General features: G+C 39.4%; 1 protein-coding gene across 2 annotated transcripts in view; it reads left to right on the top strand.

Annotated features, from left to right (window-relative positions):
* The window catches only part of Trio (trio Rho guanine nucleotide exchange factor), a 319,531-nt gene that overhangs the window by 87,167 nt on the left and 212,145 nt on the right, over positions 1 to 20,219 (top strand). For both annotated transcript variants that reach the window (XM_042695165.1, XM_042695166.1), the window contains exons 2-4: positions 4,666 to 4,740; positions 10,921 to 11,035; positions 18,923 to 19,115. In XM_042695165.1, coding sequence (XP_042551099.1) covers positions 4,666 to 4,740; positions 10,921 to 11,035; positions 18,923 to 19,115 — 383 coding nt within the window. The remainder of the gene's footprint in view (positions 1 to 4,665; positions 4,741 to 10,920; positions 11,036 to 18,922; positions 19,116 to 20,219) is intronic.

Genomic DNA, 20,219 nt, shown 5'->3' with positions numbered 1-20,219 from the left:
TCTTGACAACATTGTCACCTATCACTCCTTATTTAATGTAGTTTTAGTGCTTATACATGATTCTTTTTTTTTTTTAAATTTAATTTAATTTTATTTGTGAACATACTGTACAGAGGGGTTACAATTACATGGGCAGGATAATGCGTACATTTCTTACCAAGCATTGCAGCCTCCTCCTTTGGTTTACCCTTCACATCCCTTCCCAGCCTCCCCCCTCCCCCCAATCCCAATCCTTCTCCTTTCTCCCCCTTCCCCCCCCTCCCCCGCACCGACGTTGCAAAGCTTGTTTTGGACATGACAACTTGTACTTCTCATTGTTGCAACAGGTCCACCTATATCCTTAAACAACTGGTTTTTCCCCATCTCCTCCACAAGTTATACTGACATCAAATATAGTGAAAGCAGGGGTTATACTGTGGGGGAGGGACATACAAAGCAACAAAGAGATAATCTTATAAATGCGTTAGAAACACATGCATGAAAGAATGTAAACTTGTTCAACCACTTTGGAAAGCAGTATGGAGGTTCCTCAAAAAACTTCACATAGGAACTCCCCTATGACCCAGCAATCCCACTTTTGGGCATTTATCCAAATGTTTACAAACAAGACCACACTAAAGCTACCAGCACAACAATGTTTATTGCAGCATTATTTACCATAGCTAAGATATGGAACCAACCCAGATCCCCTCAATAGATGATTGGATCAATGTGGTATATATACACAATGGAATTCTATGCCTCCATCAGAAAGAATGACATTGCCCCATTTGTTAGGAAATGGAAAAACTTGGAAAAAATTATATTAAGTGAAGTAAGCCAGGCCCAAAGAAACATAGGTCCCATGGTTTCCCTTATTTGCAATATCTAGTATATGTATGAGTCAAGCGGAAAAGGTCAGATAATGTGATGTCAGGAAAATGAACCCTTAGATATGTATACATGATTCTTGAGTCTTGTACTTGAGTTGTTTTTACAAAATGAAAATGAGTTTTAGAATTATATTATACTTATGACTACTATAGTAGCCACAAACTCCTTGTGTGACTTGTTTTATTTTTCTTCCTTCTCAATTTTTTTCTGTCTTAGAAGCTTTATTTACCAATTGCAATAAAATTAATATTTTTTCTGTGATATACTCAGCAAAATACTGGGAGTGGTAAGAATGTATTTTCTTGCCTATATTTGGACTATGCATATGTCACAATAAAAGCACAAATCTTTCCACACCACTGATATATGTGCCTTTCTTGTAGAAAGGTTTTGAGTCTTATTTTATTTGAAGGTGAAATTAAGGGACTGCTGGGATAGAGTAAGTAACGGAAGCTCTACTAAACGAAAGGCAAGGTCATGGGAGTGAATCTGTCGCTCTTAAAGGGGCCTCGGAAGTTCATGTTTTTAATTGAGTTCTGCTTTCTTCACCTTATTTTCGAGTCACTGTGTTATTCTTCCTGTAGGGTGGCCTCAAATACAGCACCTCCAATTTCTGTAGTCTCCCTTATGGATCGCTAAACAGATGTGCTTCAGAAAGCCATCAGTAATCTCAAGAATGCTTTGAAATGACTGAAATTACATACTCATGTGATTTTTTTGTTTTTGTTTCTGTTTTTGTTTTTTTGTACTGGGCTTGAACTTCTGTTCCACTTTTTTTGCTCATGATTGGCTTTCTGCTACTTGTATCATGCCTCCAATTTGTCATAGTTAATTGGAGATGAGGTCTGTTGGACTTTCTGTCAGATCTCGGCCCCCTGCTCACTCAGCCTTCTGAGTACCTAGGATTATTGACTTGAGACACTGGAGCCAGCACAAAACATTCTTCTTGCAGAGGGGTTAAGACTGGCAAACGGGGCTACGTTTCTGTAGTATAGAGCCTAGGACTGCAGTTGGTCATGACACTTCTCTGAGGGCTGGGCTATGTCCTTGCTATGGGCTTGTGGGAATGAGAGAGTATACATTCTCATCCGAGCAACAGAAGGGGACTCCTCTTGGGAAATACTTTTAAGTTGGGATCTGTAGTCAGAGCTGTGTCTTCCTTACTTCTTTTATATGATGTCTCCTCATTTGCAGTGGTCTTTTAGCACGTTGTACTACTTGTGAAACTTAATATTCTGTCTGGTTTTATAATTAACAACTTTCTCTCTGAGGGCTGTCATGGGATTTAGTCCTTTTTGCATTTGCCCTGGTACTGGCTACATTATTCAGGGAATCAAAGCAGAGTCAGTTGTTGTAGATAGAGTCATTAAATTACAATTGTTGACAATGAATTGTTGATGCTATATTGTAACCATTCAGAAGTTGGTTGTTGGAAGTGGTGCTGTGGCTGAAAGTGATAGAGCTCTAGCCTTGAGCAAAAGAGCTCAGGGACAATGCCCAGGGCCTGAGTTCAAGCCCTATAACTGACCAAAAAAGAAAAAAAAGAAGTTGGTTGTTATTGTTGTTTTGCTTCTTTTTGTGGGCTGGTCCTGGAGCTTGAACTCAGGTCCTGGGTACTGTCCCTGAGGTGTTTTTTTTTTTTTGTTTTGTTTTGTTTTTGCACAGGACTAGCAGTCTACCATTTGAATCACAGCTCCACTTCTGGCTTTTTGGTGACTAAATGGAGATGAGAGTCTCACAGACTTTCCTGCCTGGGCTACTTTCAAACTGCAGTCCTCAGATCTCAGCCTCCTGAGTAGCTAGGGTTACAGGTGTGGGCCACTGGCGCCTGGCTATTCAAAAGTTTTGAAGAAGCCTGGAGATAAAAATCACAAAACTCCCAGCTCAGATGTTTTGCCTTCTATAATTAGCCACTGTTGTGGTTTGGTGACTAGGAAGCCTGAGCTCTGAGCCAAGCCCATCTGCAAATGGCCGGGAAGTGCCACAAGGCTCTCCCAGGGTCTCAGCATCCCCAACAGGACATGTTTGATGTAAAGTCTGTGGTGAGAGTAGTGTTACAGTTAATCCTACTAGGTAAGATTGATTTTGTGGACATACACATATTCTGTTTGCACAAGTGCCTGTGCCTATGCCTGTGCTGGGGATTGAACTCAAGGCCTTACACTTTCACTTGGCTTTTTCCCATCAAGGCTATCACTTTACTACTTGAGCCATTTCTGGCTTTTTTTTTTTTTTTTGCTGGTTAATTGGAAGTAAGAATCTCATAGATTTGTCTTCCTGGGCGAGCTTTAAACTTTGATCTCAGATCTCACTTTCCTGAGTAGTTAGGATTATAGTTGTGAGCTACTAACTCTGAGACCTTTTATTATTATGATGATGATTTTGTGACAGGATCTCACTGCATAGTTTCAGGCAGTTCTGGAACTTTCTTGACTTGAATTTGTAGTCCTTCCTCCTCCACCTGAATGTTAGAATTATAGGCATATGCCACCACACCTGGCTCAGATTTACGTTTTAAAACTTAGGCACATGCTTATAATTCGATCATTATTTGCATATGTGAATGCTGTGTTGCTGAGACTGCATAGCCTTTCCCAAAGTGTTGGTTTTGCTTGTGTGTTTGCTTTATCAGGCAACTAATTTGACAGGGCTACAAATTCTGGGCCTACAGTAGGTAGCCACTTGAATCTCTGTTTAAAATATTTAATCTTTAGTGGTACTTGGATTCTGCCCTGTATACTGTATGTTAAGTGAAAAGCTGTAGACTTGGCCAAGTTGATAAACAGAATTTGGGCTCTCCTTCCTTGTAGGATGTCTCCTCTATTTCAGTTCTTGTTTTTATAGCTCCACTGGCCTTGCCCTGCTAATAACTAATAACATGTACCCTGTGCCATGCTTTAAGTCACTCTCAAGTTGAGCTAGAGTTTCTCTAGTCCAGTCTCAGCTTCAGCTCATGTTCCTCCTGCCTAAACTTCCCCAATGCTGGGGAAGGTGTACACTACTACATCTGGACAGTTACCATTTTTGGATGTTATGATGTCAGGGCTGGTCCTACAGGCACAGAAGAAGCACAACACTAGCTCATCTTTTAGTTTAGCTTTCTATTCCCCTAGTATACATGTGATAGTTGTGATCAAGATAACATTTTGGATGTTTTTCTTTTAATATTTGGTAAAAACAGAAAAATAGAAGTAGAGAAAGTAGTCTTATTTTTCCAAGAGATTATTTTGTAAACAATGATAGTTACTGGTTTTGATGAAGATCTCTGAACCTAGATTACCTCTGTTAGGAATACTTCCAAGAGAATATCCTAAACCATGAGCCAAGAGGGAACAGTGGCCCATCCTGGCTGTTTCTAATACCCTCTGTGCCAGGTTTATTTTTAACCATCTCTAAAGCCTGAGAGGGGGAGGCATTGAGCTCCCTCTAGAGGGTTTACTGTGCTACAAATAGCAGTTTTTCAAAGCAATGCAAATGTCTTTGCCAGTATCTACATTAATCTAAAGTAAAATGAGGATTAGGTAAATGATTGTGACTGATGCTTTGAGATCAGAATTTTTATTGTCAGAAATTAATGTTTTGGGACACCAGCCTATGGACTTGTGTAGAACTCATTACTCAGCGTTAAAGTAGAATAAAGGTCTACTACATAGCCTGATTTTTGTGGAATTTAAGATGCTTTTATGTTGACTTAGTGGGTATGAAGAAAGTTGCAGTGGGGCACTGGATACATTGGCTAATGAATGTCACTCAAGCAACCCAGTAACATAATTTTCTCCTTGTATATTTCAGGGTTTCGGAAAAATGATGAGATGAAAGCTATGGATGTTTTGCCAATTCTGAAGGAAAAAGTTGCATACCTCTCAGGTAATCTTTGACTTTCTGCTTTTATTTGATTTTTCTGTCATCATGTGTGTTTGACATATTAAACTAGCTTACCTGCCACAGCATATTAAACCTTGGCATTTCATTGGGTTTTTATCTGCTTTGTTCTCATAGTATTTTCCTGAGAAATTATTGCCGAAAACACTTTCTTCTAGCCAGTGGGAATATCATAAATGAGACGATCAAATTATGTTTGTCTTTTTACAAACATTTGGTCTTTGTGTTCAAGCAGTTAATTAACAGCTGCTTTTTAAAAGCCAGTCATTCCTTTAATCCGAACTACTCAGGAGTCTGAGATCTGAAGATTGTGGTTTGAAGCCAACCTGGGCAGAAAAGTCCATGAGACTCCTATTTCCAGTTAACCACCAAAAAGCCACCAGTGAAGCTGTCTTTGAAGTAATAGAGTGCTAACCCTGTGCAAAATGCTCAGGTCCTGCGTTCAATCCTCAAGACTAGTACCAAAAAAAAAAAAAAGTCAGTCATCTCAGTGATAAAAAAAGAGTGTGACTGTACATGGCTTAGATGTTTTATCTCTGAGCTTTATCATTTATAGCTTTTTGTTGCCTTGTCTTCTGGGAGCTGAGGAAAATCACACAGAACGCTCCTTATTCAAAGCTCTCTGGTCCTAGAGTTCCTAGAACCAACTTCACAAGCCAGAAAATCTTGATGATCTCTAGCAATTGAGACCTTCTATTTCTGTTGAAGCCTGAGTTTTGGACCTGACCCTCAGCAGTATGGAGATAAGATTCCAGTGTAGTCTCCTGGGCACCAGAACAGTCCACTCCTCTGAACACCAGGGCAAGTTTTGGTGATTTTTGGCTATGGGAACAAGCAGAATAGCTATTCTGTAATACACCTTACAAAACAAAAGTTTGCATGAGTTTTCTGCTGTGGTTTATCAGGAAATGAATCTGTAGATTGCCCCAGTTCCTAAGTAGTCTTGAGGGATGCCTTTTCCTTGACAGATTTTTATCTTTTTGAGACAGGCACTCTTTGCATATCTGATAGATATATCCACATTGAACATATTTCATTTAAAATTTATAACTACTATCTGCTTTCATTTGTTTTGGATGTTCTTTGGGCATATTGTTTTGGTATACATTTAGGGTGAGGCTTCCAATGCTATTTTTGCCAATATTGCTTTAGTTTGTAATATTTCTTGGTCTCTAGTAAAGAACACTTGATGATTTGGGGACAGTGAATCTAATTCACAATGCATTTCCAAGGTTAGTAGTAGAGTGTTGTAAGAAGCTCATGAAGAGAAAATAATAAGTCAATTGCTAGAAATAGTTGGTTAAAATAAACAAATTCCTGGCTTGTAATAGCAATATACTGAAATTTAAAAGTAGTATTCATTTTCTTTTTTCTGATCATTTACTGAAACATTGCAGAATAAGGCTCAGGCCAGCTTATGAATTTTGTAGTTTATAGATAGATTCAAAGTTAGTTAAAAAGGCTCTACTTTGCTGGGCACTGATGGTTCATTCCTATAATCTTAACTACTCTGGGGGCTGAGATCTGAAGATAGCAGTTGAAAGCCAGTCTGAACAGGATAATTCATGAGACTCTTATCTCCAATTAATTGCCCCAAAATGAAATAGTTGGGCACCAGTGGCTCATGCTTGTAACCCTGACTACTCAGGAGGCTGAGATCTGAGGATCGTGGTTCAAAGCCAGCCCAGGCAGGAGAGCCCATGAGACCCTTATCTCCAGTTAATCACTTGAAAGGCTGAAGTGATGCTGTGGCTCAAGTGGTAGAGCACTAGCCTTGAGCTGAAGAGCTGAGGGACAGCGCCCAGGCCCAGAGTTCAAGCCCCATAACTGACAAATTAAAAAAATAAATAAATAAAATAAAAGCTGGAAATGGAGCTGTGGTTCAAGTGGTAGAGCACCAGTCTTATGCACAAAAGCCCGGGCCCTAAATTCAAGCCCCAGCAGCAGCATGTGTGTGTGTGTGTGTCGTGTGCGCACAAACACACACACACACACACACACACACAAATCTCACAAATCTGTACTTCTAAATCTTAAAGCACTAGTGGGGAAGGCTTAAAGCCAATTCTGCAGCCTTTTTTCTTTTCTTTTTTGCCAGACCTGGTGCTTGAACTCAGGGCCTGGACACTGTCCCTGAGCTTCTTTTGCTCAAGGCTAGTGCTCTACCACTTGAACCACAGTGCCACTTCCAGCTTTTTCTGTGTATGTGGTAATGAGGAATCAAACCCAGGACTTCAGGCATGCAAGGCAAAGCACTCTATCACTAAGCTACATTCCTAGCCCTTGCAGGCTTTTTTGTTTCACATGCTGAATATGGGTTTAAAATGAGAGCTTTGCTTCTCTGTTTGCTCATGGGTTTCAAAACCTCTGTTGTTCCATTGTCTTCTTTTTTTTTGGGTCCGGTCGTGGGGCCTGAACTCTGGGCCTAAGTGCTGTCCCTCAGCTCTTCAGCTCAAGGCTAGCGCTCTACCACTTGAGCCACAGCGCCACTTTTGGCTTTTTTCTTTTTGCTTATGTGGTGCTGAGGAATCGAACCCAGGACCTCAGGCATGCAAGGCAAGCGCTCTCTCTACCACTGAGCCACCTTCCCAGCCCCTTCCACTGTCTTCTTAAGCATACTAAATGGACATGTGCAGACATGTGAATGTTCAGATCAGTGGATTTTATTTGCATTTATTCTTTTATTAGTTAATACAGACTTTATTAACAGGTGATGTTTTTATCTGATTTCCTGGCAAACATGAAACTTTTTTACCTTTTATAACTAATCAATGAAATAAAACCAGTAATATTCCAGAATTTGTTATAAATCTTTAATGAAGTTATAAGTTCTGCAAGGTTAAATTAAAGTTGGATATATTTGGTAAGAAGGTTTGTTTTGCATTGGCCACAAATGAGGACAGAGTCATTTTGAAATATTAGTGATGGAAGGACTTGGACTGGCTTTGAGCAAAGAGCTGCCACACAGCCCATGATAGAATTGTCTAGTTGTATTGCATAAGCTTCTTGCTGATTATTTTGTGTGATAAAGGAAGGCGGGAAGGAAACCCCCACAAAATTAAAAGCAGACTGATTATTTGTATTTTTTTGAAAAGTTCCTAATATGAGTGAATTTTCAAGAACAGTTTTAGCTTTCTAACTCCCACCGCCGGCCTGTGTCTTTTGGGGGGACTGCGTACACTTTCCAGGCAGGTAGTCTGCCACTGAGCTAGGGAGCCTGGCGATGCTCCCCATCTAAACACTGCGTTTCTTTTCTGTTAGATGAACTTTGGATACCATTTAAATCCAGCTTTTTAAGGTGTATGACATTACTCTTTATTCTTTTCTACCAGCAGTGCTAGGGTTTGGACTCAGGGCATGGGTCTTTCCCTGAGTTTTTGTACTTAAGGCTAGTGTTCTGTCACAGCACCGTTGACCCACACCACCATTTCTGGCCTTTTGGCAATTGGAAATAAGAGTTGCACAGATTTTTCTGCCTGGGCTGGCTTTGAACTTCAATCCTCAGATCTCAGCCTCTTGAATAACTAAGATTCCAGGCATGAGCCACCAGTGCTAGGCCTGTAGCGTTATTTTTAATAGTTCAGGTAAAGGAACACAAACTTGAAACTTAAAACTCTGCTTTTTATTCTCATTTGGGTACCTCATTTGACATTGACAACCATTTTAAATCTTGGAAAAGTATAATTTTAATAGACATTCTGGAATTGATTCTAGGCTCTCTGAAGTTCAGAGATCATGTCTCTCTAAATTAAAACTGCATTTTATCCTTTCTAAAATTTTTATTTTAACCTGAGAGTATTTAGGGGAGCCTCAGTGGTCCCAGCCTGTCCTAGACCTCGGATAAAATCAGAGAAGTTAGCATGTGAAAAGGATTCATGGACCATTAAATAGAGAATATACCATTCATTTTAGCCATATAAATATTCAAGCAATCTTCCTGCCTTAGCTGCCCAAGTGCTAGGACTACAGGTGAAATTGGGTTCTACTTCCTGCACCTGTAGTAAAGCATGCATTGCATGTATTGTAAGAAAGTCTAATGCCGGCCATTGGTATTTATTCTCTCTGTGGAATCAAACATTAAGTTTAATTTCTAAAAAAAAAAAATTCAGATTGGTGATCCAGAAAAAAAATGTTAGATGCTGTTTGTTCTTCTCTTTACCTAAAGTGAGAGAAATGCTACATTTCAATTACTCAAATTTTTATAATGTGTTTGATATATAGTGTTTTTTATTAGATTCTGTTTTGTAAAGAGTGGAAGACAAGGGGAAATGATAAATATTGTCTTTGGAATAAGAGGTATTAAAAAGGTACAGACATTGATTACCCTAAAAATAATATATTTAGAGATTACTTATTAATCATCTTCTAGCCATTATGTTAGTATTATCTCCCCACATGACCACGAACCCTTTCTTTAGTTACTCTTTTGACATTTCATTGCTTGAAAAAGGGATTAAAGCCACTAGTTTGAAATTGTATTAGCAGTTGCTCAGGGCAGAGAACTTGGCTGTGCAAATGCTGCACAATCAGTCCCTCTGTCTTTATTTTAACTCTTGGAAACTCAGTATCTTATTGAAGTTGGGATGTTAAACCCGTTAATGGGGTCGCTGTGAAGATCTCATTAGCAAGTGGAGCCCATGACATCATAACTAGATCTGTCAGCACCTGTGATTTAGGATTGTTCCCTTTGAATGCTTGACCTTCTGCATTACAAATCATTTAACACTTGTTTTTAGATCATATGATTTAATATGACAGATGAATCATTTTAAACATTCATAATCAGAATTACATTTCATTACTGTGATCATTCTAAAAAATTGTAAATCTACACTGGTAAAATACTAGCATCCCCTGCTTCTGAATAATTCCTCCCTTCCTCCCTCCCTGGGATTGAATTTGTTGCCTCATGCTTACTGGTCATATTTTTTGATCTTACTAAAGGAAATAACCTTTGTTGATACTTTTTATCTCTGGCGATCATTTCTGGTGTACAGAAAATAGTTGACTTTCATACTTTTAACTCAAAGTTTGAGATCTTATATTTGTTTAAAAAACAAATAGAGAATCTGCCTGAGTAAGTGAAATTTTCCTTTTTTATTTTCTTAACTTCAATTAAAGTAATAGTTCTAACCAAGTGTTTGGTGATACCAATTCAGCCTTTTTTTTTTGGCCTGTCCTGGGGCTTGAATTCAAGTCCAGAGCACTGTCCCTGAGCCTCTTTGTGCTCAAGGGTAGCGCTCTACCACTTGAGCCACAATGCCCCTTCTGGCCTTTTCTGAGTAGTTTATTGGAGATAAGAGTCTCACAGACTTTCCTGCCCAGACTGGCTTGAACGGTAGTTCTCAGATCTTAACCTCCTGAGTAGCTAGGATTGCAGGCGTGAGCCACTGTTGCCTAGCTACCAATTCAACTTTCTTAGGATTGTGTACATGTTAATGAGAAACGTGTCTGCTTTTCTGTCAAGGTCAAATACTCAGGTTTGTACTCTTTAGTATATGATGTAATTTTTCTCAAGTCCTCTACTAATCTAGTTCTGCTTTAAAATTCTTGTATATTCCCTCTCTTTCTCTCTTTCTTCCCCTCTCTCTTCTCTCCTCATTATCATCTCTGTTTTATGAATGTGTGGCTTTGTCCATTGATAGGTGCTATCCATGCCAGTTTATATAAGGTCGTCATTATAGTGTCAAGTTTGAAGCACATTTTTTTTTTTTTTTCTCTTTTAGGACTGATAACCTAATTTGGCTGGTAGGAAAGAGAAAGTTTAGAATGAAAGGGAATGGGAGAGTAGTGGAAAGAGAGAGAGGAAAGGCTGGAGAGAAATGATTATTAAAGAGAAAAGGCTCAAAGAGTGGTTTTTGTGGATGAAGTTCTTTCCAAACAAAGGAGTTTCCTCTAACATATTGTAAGAAAAAGGCAAGGCCACCTGTAATGTTTTCTATTTGTTTTTCAAAACTCAGATTTTCCTCTAGGTCTCATGGGGGCATAAAATATTCCCATTTTGTTCCCATTGACACAAGGTTTCGTGGGTTTTGCACAATGCTTCTGTCTGTGTATTTGATTTAGGCATAGTTTTGAGTAATGATGTTGGGCTCATAATGGCATATAGAAAGTTCTATGTGAACTTGATTTTTTCCTAAGTGTTCCCAATTTTTGTTTCTTTAGGTGGTAGAGATAAGCGTGGAGGTCCTATTTTAACATTTCCAGCTCGCAGCAATCATGACAGAATACGGCAGGAGGATCTCAGGAGACTAATTTCATATCTAGCCTGCATTCCTAGGTAAGTTCTCTATGGTTGTGACTTGTCACTTTTTTCACAGATCCTAGAGATGTTGTACTGTTTTCTCTCTAAAAAAAAAAGAACAACAACAACAAAAAAAAAACAGTTTAATGATAACTGAATTTCAAGGAAATAAAGTATAAAATTAAGGTTATATTCTTTTTCCGACTTCTATGTTGTGATCGTTATTGACTTGTGCAAAACACTCTATTCAGGGAAAAGAAGGCAGGAATCTTTATTTCTGCTACAGTAATACGTGCTATTTTGATTTTATTTGTAGAGTTAGGTGACAACATGGAGAAGATTTTTCTGTATATTAAAATTTCAGTTTCAAGTTTTCCAATTACTTTTTGAGAAATAGATTATTCTGATATAATCGAAGGATGTAGCTATGCCTCAACAAGAGATAGAATATGTGTATGTGTTGAGGATTAGAAGAGTCTTCTTCTGCATGAAGAGGCAGTTCCTTAGATGTTTTTTCCCCAGAAAGGCCCATGATGAAAAGGACATAAAAGTTATCTGTGGTAGAAAGACAATATTAGTAAATTAGAACATGTAAAAGAAAATATAGTTATCAGATAGTAACCAACCTATCTACCGACTTCCCTCCCTCCCTCCCTCTCTTCCTCCCTCCCTTCTTCCTTCTTTCCCTCCCTCCCTCTCTCTCTCCTACCCTTCCTCCCTTTTTCCCTCCCTCCCTCCTCTCCCTCCCCTCCCTCCCTCTCTTTGTCCCTCCCTCCCTTCCTCTCTTCATCCCTCCTTATCCCTCCCCCTCTCCCTTCCTTCCTGTGCTGGTCCTAGCACTTGAACTCAGGAGCCTCAGTGCAGTCTCTGAGCTTGTTTTGCTCAAGGGTAGTGCTCTACTACTTGAGCCACAGCTCTACTTCACACTATTTTGAGGATAACTGGAGATAAGAGACTTGTGGACTTTCCTGCCCAGGCTGGCTTCAAACAGTGATTCTCAGATCCTCAGCCTCCTGAGTAGCTAGGATTACAGGCATGAACCCAGTGATAGTAACATTTAAGGAACATTTTTCAAGAGAATAATATAAAATGATCAGTAATAGTGTGATGTATTTTACAAGGTTGAAGTAGATGTAATAGATCCTACCTGATGGTGTTGTTTATGGCACTCTTAACTGGCTTATGTTGACATTAACCAGGGAAGACAGTTGTGCTTCCCTTTGTATCACATCTCCCAGTAGCTGATGAAAGTCAGCTTTTGGTTTGGATGAGTTGACCTGCTGAGGATGTTTTTGAGTTTTTCTATGAGATGTAATTCATGCAGAGCAATCACTGTGTGTGACCAGTGACTAGTAGAGAGTCCTCCTTGAAAACATTTTCCTTTTCTCTTATTCTCATACTTTTTTGGACTACTTCACTTGATAGGCTTGGGAAAGGGTTTAGAAATGACTCATTACTCACTCTTTAGAAATAACTGGTTTGTAGCTCTCTATTAATGAGTTCTTAGGTTCTGTGTTCATGTGTTTCTTTGATTTTGATTGTTTTCTTCAGATTGTATTCCTTCCTTTAAGATAGAATTCTTTGTATTGCTGGTTTAGTGATCTTGAATTCTTCTAATGTTTGTTTATCATGGAAGGTTTTGGTTTTACCATCTAATGTAAACAATAGGTTCTGTGCCTTTAATGGAAAGAAATAACAAAATGTAAACGGCAATGTAAAAAGGATAGAATTCTTTGTATTGCTGGTTTAGTGATCTTGAATTCTTCTAATGTTTGTTTATCATGGAAGGTTTTGGTTTTACCATCTAATGTAAACAATAGGTTCTGTGCCTTTAATGGAAAGAAATAACAAAATGTAAACGGCAATGTAAAAAGGAATAAAGAAAATTGAGACTATCTCAAAAATAACCAGAACAAAATGTTTGGATGTGTGACTCAAGGGCTAGAGCACTGCCTACTCAATGTAAAACTCTGAGTTCAAATCCCATTACTATTCTTTTTAAAAGATTGTCTTGCTACCAAAGACTTCATTGCTACAAAATTTAAATGAAAACCTTGAGACTGAGGATACTATTCAGTGATTGAATATATGCTTAACCAATAGGTCATCGGTTCTGCTTCTGGAACTTAAAGGAAAGAAAAAGAAAGGATGGAAGGGAAGAGGGAAAAAAGTTGAATTTCATATTCATCCAGATGATTTAAAAGCATTTCTATAATTGGATATGTGACCACTGACTCATCCAGCTACTTGAGAGACTGACAATGGGAGCATCATGATTTGAGGCCAGATGGGAGTAAGAGTTCTCAAGACCCTTCTCACCTATAGCTGGGCATGGTGGCTCTAGCCTCTCACCCTAGCTTTGTGTGAAGTTGAGGTTGGAGGATTGTGGTTCCAGGCCAGCACTTCTTCATTGGAAGAAGCTGAACACAATATATGTCTATCATCCCAACTATATCAGAAAGCATAAAATTTGAGGATCTTGAGAGCAGGAAGTAAGCCCCTTCCTCAAAAATAACCATTGCCAAAAAGGGGCTGGAGATAGCAATAGTGTGTCTGATGAGTACGTGTGATGTCCAGAGTTCAAACTTCAGTATTGCCCCCTCCCCTAATATACACAAATAGAATACTGTATACAACTTTAATAATTTACTATTTGATTTTGGAATCTATATTGATAAAAAATATAAAAAGTTACTTTTTAGTGGGAATGTGGCTTAGTGGCAGAATGCTTGCCTTGTATGCATGAAGCCCTGGGTTCGATTCCTCATTACCACATAAACAGAAAAAGCCAGAAGTTGCACTGTCGTTTAAGTGGTAGAGTGCTAGCCCTGAGCAAAAGAAGCTCGGGGACAGTGCCTAGGCTCTGAGTTCAATCTCCAGGACTGGCAAAAAACAAAAAACAAAAACAAAATCCTTCTTATTTATATAACTAATTCAAGTCCATTATAGGTTGTCTGGATGACTTTTAAAACATGAAATTTTTCCATGAAAAATTGTGTGCCATACACAAGAGTAGCGAGAATAGTGTAATAAACACCTGTCTGTATACCTGTCACTGAGCTTCAGCATTTGTCAGAGTATGCTGTTATTTTTTCTTTGAAGTATTTTGTAACAAACACCAGACATCTTGTCATCACTCATAAATACTTAAGTGTATTGATGACTCTCTTCCTACTAAACAAGTTACTTTTATTTCATTGTTTTGTCCTGGTATTTATAGGCTTAAGTGACAAAAATGCCATTTTACTTGTCCTTGGTTCAGGAGCAGATTAATGTGTAAATGATGCATTTATCACTACCTTCATGATATGCTCCTGCTTACTGTGCCCAGGAAACCCTCAAGGAGCAGGAGCCACTTTGGTTTCAGGCAGACAACAAGATCAACCAGTATCATCAGTGTAGGATTTTTTTTTTCTTCTACTGTGTGTTTGCTCTTATGTATTTCTAAGTCTGGTCATTTGTTGTAGTTCCACAATGGCATAAACCCACCTTTGCCCTATATGTAAGCCCCGAGAGCCTGCAAGACCTCTTTATCTGTCCATTATTCCAACATTTCCTCTGAGACATAAAGGCATCCCTCAGCCACATAAGTTAAGGCTCTGTGTTCACGTGTAATGTGCTGATAGGGAAAGCATGGGTCCCAAATTGGACCAATTACTTAATTAGTTTGTTTTGCTGATTCTATGGGTTTGAACACAGTGACTGATACTCTCACTCAGCTTGCTATCTTATGGCTGCTGCTCTACCACCCTCCATCCTGCCTTTGGCTAATTATTTTGGAGATGGTGTCTCTTGGACTTTCTTGGCCTGGCTGGCTTCAAACCATGATCTCAGATCTCACTCTTGAGCAGCTAGGATGAAAGGCTATTACCCATCAACACTCAAATGTGTACTTTCATTGTGTTTTTGATGTGCAAAAAGTAATATTATTTCTATATTTTGGGATTGTGTGATCATACAATAAGGTTATTGATGCAGTGCCAATGTAGAATGCAGTAGCTGCCTCAGAAAATACAGTGATTTCCTTCTTTGATACTTGCTTTTCCATTTTTCTTTCTTCATTTTTTCCTATATTCTGCTTTCTAGAGGCAGCTAGTTGTTTTCTTCTGCATGTCTTCCCAAGTGTCTTGAGTTCCACAGATGAACAGATGTGATCTGAGCAGTGCATGCACTGTTTGAGTCGTAGGACTTGGGTCACCACCTCCTCTACTTCAAACAGAGAGTAGCAGGGTGGCTCCATATTTCCTCATTTGCAGAGGAACTTTCTGTCTATCCTGCCCCAGCAGTTCTTACTACTCTGTTGGGATTCTTGCAAGGTAGTAGAAATAACATCTCTAGGTAGTTACTGCTTTTGTTGTTTAAATTACATTTTCTTCTTACTATGTTCTGGTACATTTTACCTTCTTTGGAATGTTTTATAGCTGAATAGATAAATCACTTGGACTCTTGCTGATAAAGTAATGTGAAGAGCATTGATTGACTCATTTGAGAACATCATATAAAGGTACTTTCTTGAGGAAGAAAGTAAAAGTTTCTCTTTTGTGAAGAGGGACCTTAGTTTCATTTTTCCTTTATTTTACAGATAACATGGGACTCTCAGGTAATACTAAAATAACTTGTTAAAAAGTTACACTTTCCAAGCCGAGTGCTGTAAGCTCATGCCTGTAATCCTAGCTACTCAGGGAGCTGAAATCTGAGGATCAAGGTTCCCAGCTCAATCAGGAAAAGTTCATGAGGGAATTCCTCTAATTACCCACTAAAAAAAGTAGTAGAGCTATGGCTCAAAGAGGTAGAGCGGTAGCCTCGAGTGAAAAAGCTCAGGGACAGCACCCAGACCCTGAGTTGAAGCCCCAGGACTGGCACCAAAAAATAAAGTTATGCTTTCCAAAGAACATTGTCTATCTTCAAGTTAGAAGCAGCACTTTTTGTGGGTAGCTTCACATGTTTATTTGATGTTCATATATAGCTGCTAAATTTGGGGATATTTGTTTTTTTTTTTTTTTTGTCGGTCATGGGACTTGAACTCTGGGCCTGGGCACCGTCCCTCAGCTCTTCAGCTCAAGGCGAGCGCTCTACCACTTGAGCTACAGCGCCACTTCCGGTTTTCTGGTGGTTTATTGGAGGTAGGAGTCTCACAGTCTCTCCTGCCCGGGCTGGCTTTGAACCGTGATCCTCAGATCTCAGCCTCCTGAGTAGCTAGGATTACAGGCGTGAGCCACCAGCGCCCGGCAATTTGGGGATATTTGTAAGACTGCTTTCTTAACAATGACTAGCTTTTAACATGAGAACAGATGCTTTGAAAGTTACTGTGAACTCCTAGCCCAGCTCCTGTGCTGTTTTTAGTACTGGGGAAGATATTGGGTGGTTAAAGTGTGAAGATGAAGGAAAGAGAATAGTTAATTCTCCTATACACCATTCAGACTAGATGTACCCTATTGTTTTGTTGTTCTGTCTTGTTCGTGTTAAGCCTGAAGTTACTCAGGATTTCTTTTAAGCCCCTGTCAAGTAAGGTGGTAGGGGAGGCTTTGTAGTTTGGCTCATTACTATGTAAGGCCCTGTTGGACAGGCTGCAAGGGAATGCGAAGACTAATGCTTAAAGTGTAATCTGACAAATAGCATTTAGTCAAACAAAATATATTGTTACAGTTGGTTTTCTAGTTTCTTGTCTATACTAGGTAGCAGCAGAATCTGTGCGTCTGTAGTAAAATGCTTCAGCAGGGGCTGGGCCTCCTCTGAAAGCCTCACCACCAGGCATGGGCCTCTTCTAGCTCTAGCTAAGATTGTGGCCTGGGACCCTTGTCTGGTATAAACCATAACAATAGCATGAGGAGTGTTTGAGTCAAAAGTTTCACCTTCAGTTCTTACAGATACTGGTGTGTTAACAGGTTAGTCCTATCATCCCTAAGCATCTTCAACACTGACTGTGAGCTTGCCCCACTGATAGACTATATACCATAGATATTTTTGGAATATTATGAAACACACTGTGTTTTGTTTTGTTTTGTTTTTGTCAGTCATGGGGCCTGAACTCTGGGCCTGGGCGCTGTCCTTCAGCTCTTCAGCTCAAGGTTAGCGCTCTACCACTTGAGCCATAGCACTACTTCCGGTTTTTTCTGCTTGTGTGGTGCTGAGGAATCAAACCCAAGGCCTCATACATGCAAGGCAAGCTCTCTACCACTAAGCCACCTTCCCAGCCCCAATACATTGTCTTTTACTAATGTGGATGTTATATTAACTTTGCATCTACCAACCTCTTAATCGCAGCTCCTTACTGTGATGGTATGAATCAAATGAGCAGGTGTAAGGGGATGTAAGAGTGGAAGGGTAGCCTCCTCTTTTCTTCTTCTTTTTTTTTCTTTTATCATTACATAGTGATAGCATTTTGTTTTCTGAGTATTCTTGAGAATTCACTTGAGGTGAGATTGTGTTTGATTGTGTTAGCTAGTACTGGGGTTTGAACTCAGGGGTGTTTGCTTGCTCAGCTGGTGCTCCACTACTTGAGCCACACCTCTGATCTTGCTTTTTGTTGATTATTTTGGAGATGGAGTCTTGGGAAATTTTCTGCTAAGCTGGTCTAACCATGATCCTCCAGATCTGAGCCTCCTTAGTAGGTACCATTACAGGCATGAGCCACCCATGCCTGACTTGAGACTGGTTTTGGAGTAATTACATGAAGCAGAAAATGTCAAGTGTCTTCCCCATCATAGTGGTACATTTATATGAGGTGAAAGCCTTAGTTTTCACTGAGTCCTCATCATGTCTCTGGTAGACAGTCCTGACCTGGTTACTGTCTAGTACTGGCATCAGCACCCAGAGTGAACTGTGGGAATCCATCCTGTACTAGTGGGGTACCTCAGCTATAGGGCATCTGAGCCTGGAAGCCAGGTCCGGAACTCCCATGTGTCCTTGAAGTTACCACATAGTGAGATGATGTATTTTTCAACCTGTTTAAGGACTCCTTGATCTTCATGTTTAATCTCTACTGCAGATGTTCATAATATGTATTTCCCATTGAGTAGGAGGTCAAGATATAAGAAAATTAAAAATTAGCATTTTTTTCTTTAGGCAAGGGCTGGTCTTGAAACTCCAAGGCCCACCTCAGCTTCTGAAGTGTTGGAACTACAGGCATTGGACACAGCAGCCAGTTGGCAATGGCTTTTTTATTTGTCTATTTAACTGCTAAGGGCTGGGGGAAGGAGAATAGAATGACTCCTAGAGTGGCCTTATTTGTGCCTGGGCTGTGGCTTTTGTGCTGTCAGTATAACAGAATGGAAAAGGCAAACACGGTCTTAGTGCTATTTTGAAACTAGATCTGCCATCACAGAGCCTGCCGTAGGGTGCCAGAAACCTCAAGACTGGACTTGGAAAGAATTTCTGTGCTAGTTCAAGGACCTGGAATTAGGGTACAGTGTGCAGAGTGAGATACTGGAAAGTTCTCAGCTGTTAGCCATGGTGGTCGCATCATTTTCAGTACTTGTGCTTCTAGAAGTCCTGGGGCAACTGCTGTCCCTAACCTGGGCCCTCATGAGTGAGTTCCCTTCTGTGCTTCCCAGGGACCTTTGACTGTGTTAGTCACACTGTACTATATACCAATAGTTCTTATTACAAAAATCCTGAGAAGTGAGTGTGATAGTTGCTGTTTTTTGCTCAAAGAGAAAACAGGACATAAAACCATAAGTAAAGAACTAAAATTCTAGAGGTTTTTGAAGTTGAGCCCTGTTTGAATCCGTCATTGTTCCTCAATGTAGGCCTCATTTTATTTTACTAGGGAGACTGAGTTGCCCGTGTGAGATGGCAACACTCAGGTTGCTCCCTGAGCATCAGGCAGGTTGAGAACACCACATTTGACACTCAGCAGGACTCTAAACAGGCTGAGTGGCAAGGGCAGAAGACAATGGCTTCACTTGTTTTCTTTTTCTACAGTGAGGAGGTCTGTAAGCGAGGCTTCACGGTGATTGTGGATATGCGTGGATCCAAGTGGGACTCCATCAAGCCCCTGCTGAAGATACTGCAGGAGTCATTCCCCTGCTGCATCCACGTTGCACTGATCATCAAGCCGGACAACTTCTGGCAGAAACAGAGGACGAATTTTGGCAGTTCTAAATTTGAATTTGAGGTAACTTCTGTGGTGGCAGAGCCTCAACCACAGGCATATGGTTTATTAAAAGCTGACTTATACTCACTGTGTTAGGATGATATCAGATCTTAAGCCATGTAGTGAACATGACTTGCATGATTTACATACAGAGTTGCATTTGTTATTCCAGCAGGGCCCTTTAAGTTAGGGTGTTGGACTGCTGAGACTGGGGAAAATACCATGAGAGGAAAAAGCATGTTGCTTCATTTGAATAGCTATGTTGCTCAGCACAAGGTTTTGCATGGCTATAGGCTTCTAGTTGTTTTATCCCTGGAGATGAGAGAATGGCAGGGAGGAAAGCCCAATTAGAGATGTCCTGAGGGAAAAACATGGAGGAGGTTGAATTTATCCTGTCATTGATACCAGGGAGAATGGTCTGATATTTCATGTGTAAAATCTGTCAGTTATGAAAATGGAGATATTCTCTTAAAAGTTACGCAGAGTCTTGAATTCAGTCCTGTTGTCTTTTAGACAGTTATAAAAAGCAATCCTCACCTTTTTCTTCTCTACTACTAACCCCTTCTTCTTAACGTACCACAGTTCTGACAACTTGTTGGATATGGTCAATTTAATGAGATCATTATGAGAAGAAAGTATCTAACAGCTTGAAAGTTGGTTCACACTGTTTAATAAAATTAGATGTTTCTAATAATAAATTACAACAATTTCTGGTTGAAAAAATTCCAATGTTTATATACATGTAGTTTAACCTAAACAAAATTAGATACATAAAAATTATTCACTCGATTAAAGTATAAGGCAATACTTTTAAAGGTGTATTCTCAGGTGTATTAAATTTCTTACTGTGTTTTTCTAATTTCTATCTGAAATTTGAGTTTGGTTTTAATTTTAAACTACACTGAGGGGGTTTAGTAAAAAAATAAAGGTATATTTTTATGTTCCTACATGATAATTCATGATTTTAGAAGATAATTTATTGATTTTTTTGTTATTTCATAGGTAGAGGCTTTAAAGTGTGTTATATTTAATTATGAATGTGTTAAGTAAAAATAATGGTTTGCATTCATAAAGTATTTTGGCAGTCAAATTTTGAACTCTCTCTCTGGGCTCTTAAAGGTATAC

The sequence above is a fragment of the Dipodomys spectabilis genome, unplaced genomic scaffold (genome assembly GCF_019054845.1).
Source record: "Dipodomys spectabilis isolate Male_0828 unplaced genomic scaffold, ASM1905484v1 ptg000179l, whole genome shotgun sequence".
NCBI lineage: Eukaryota > Metazoa > Chordata > Mammalia > Rodentia > Heteromyidae > Dipodomys > Dipodomys spectabilis.
The sequence above is the reverse complement of the archived record's forward strand: the minus strand, read 5'-3'. Positions and strand labels throughout refer to the sequence as shown.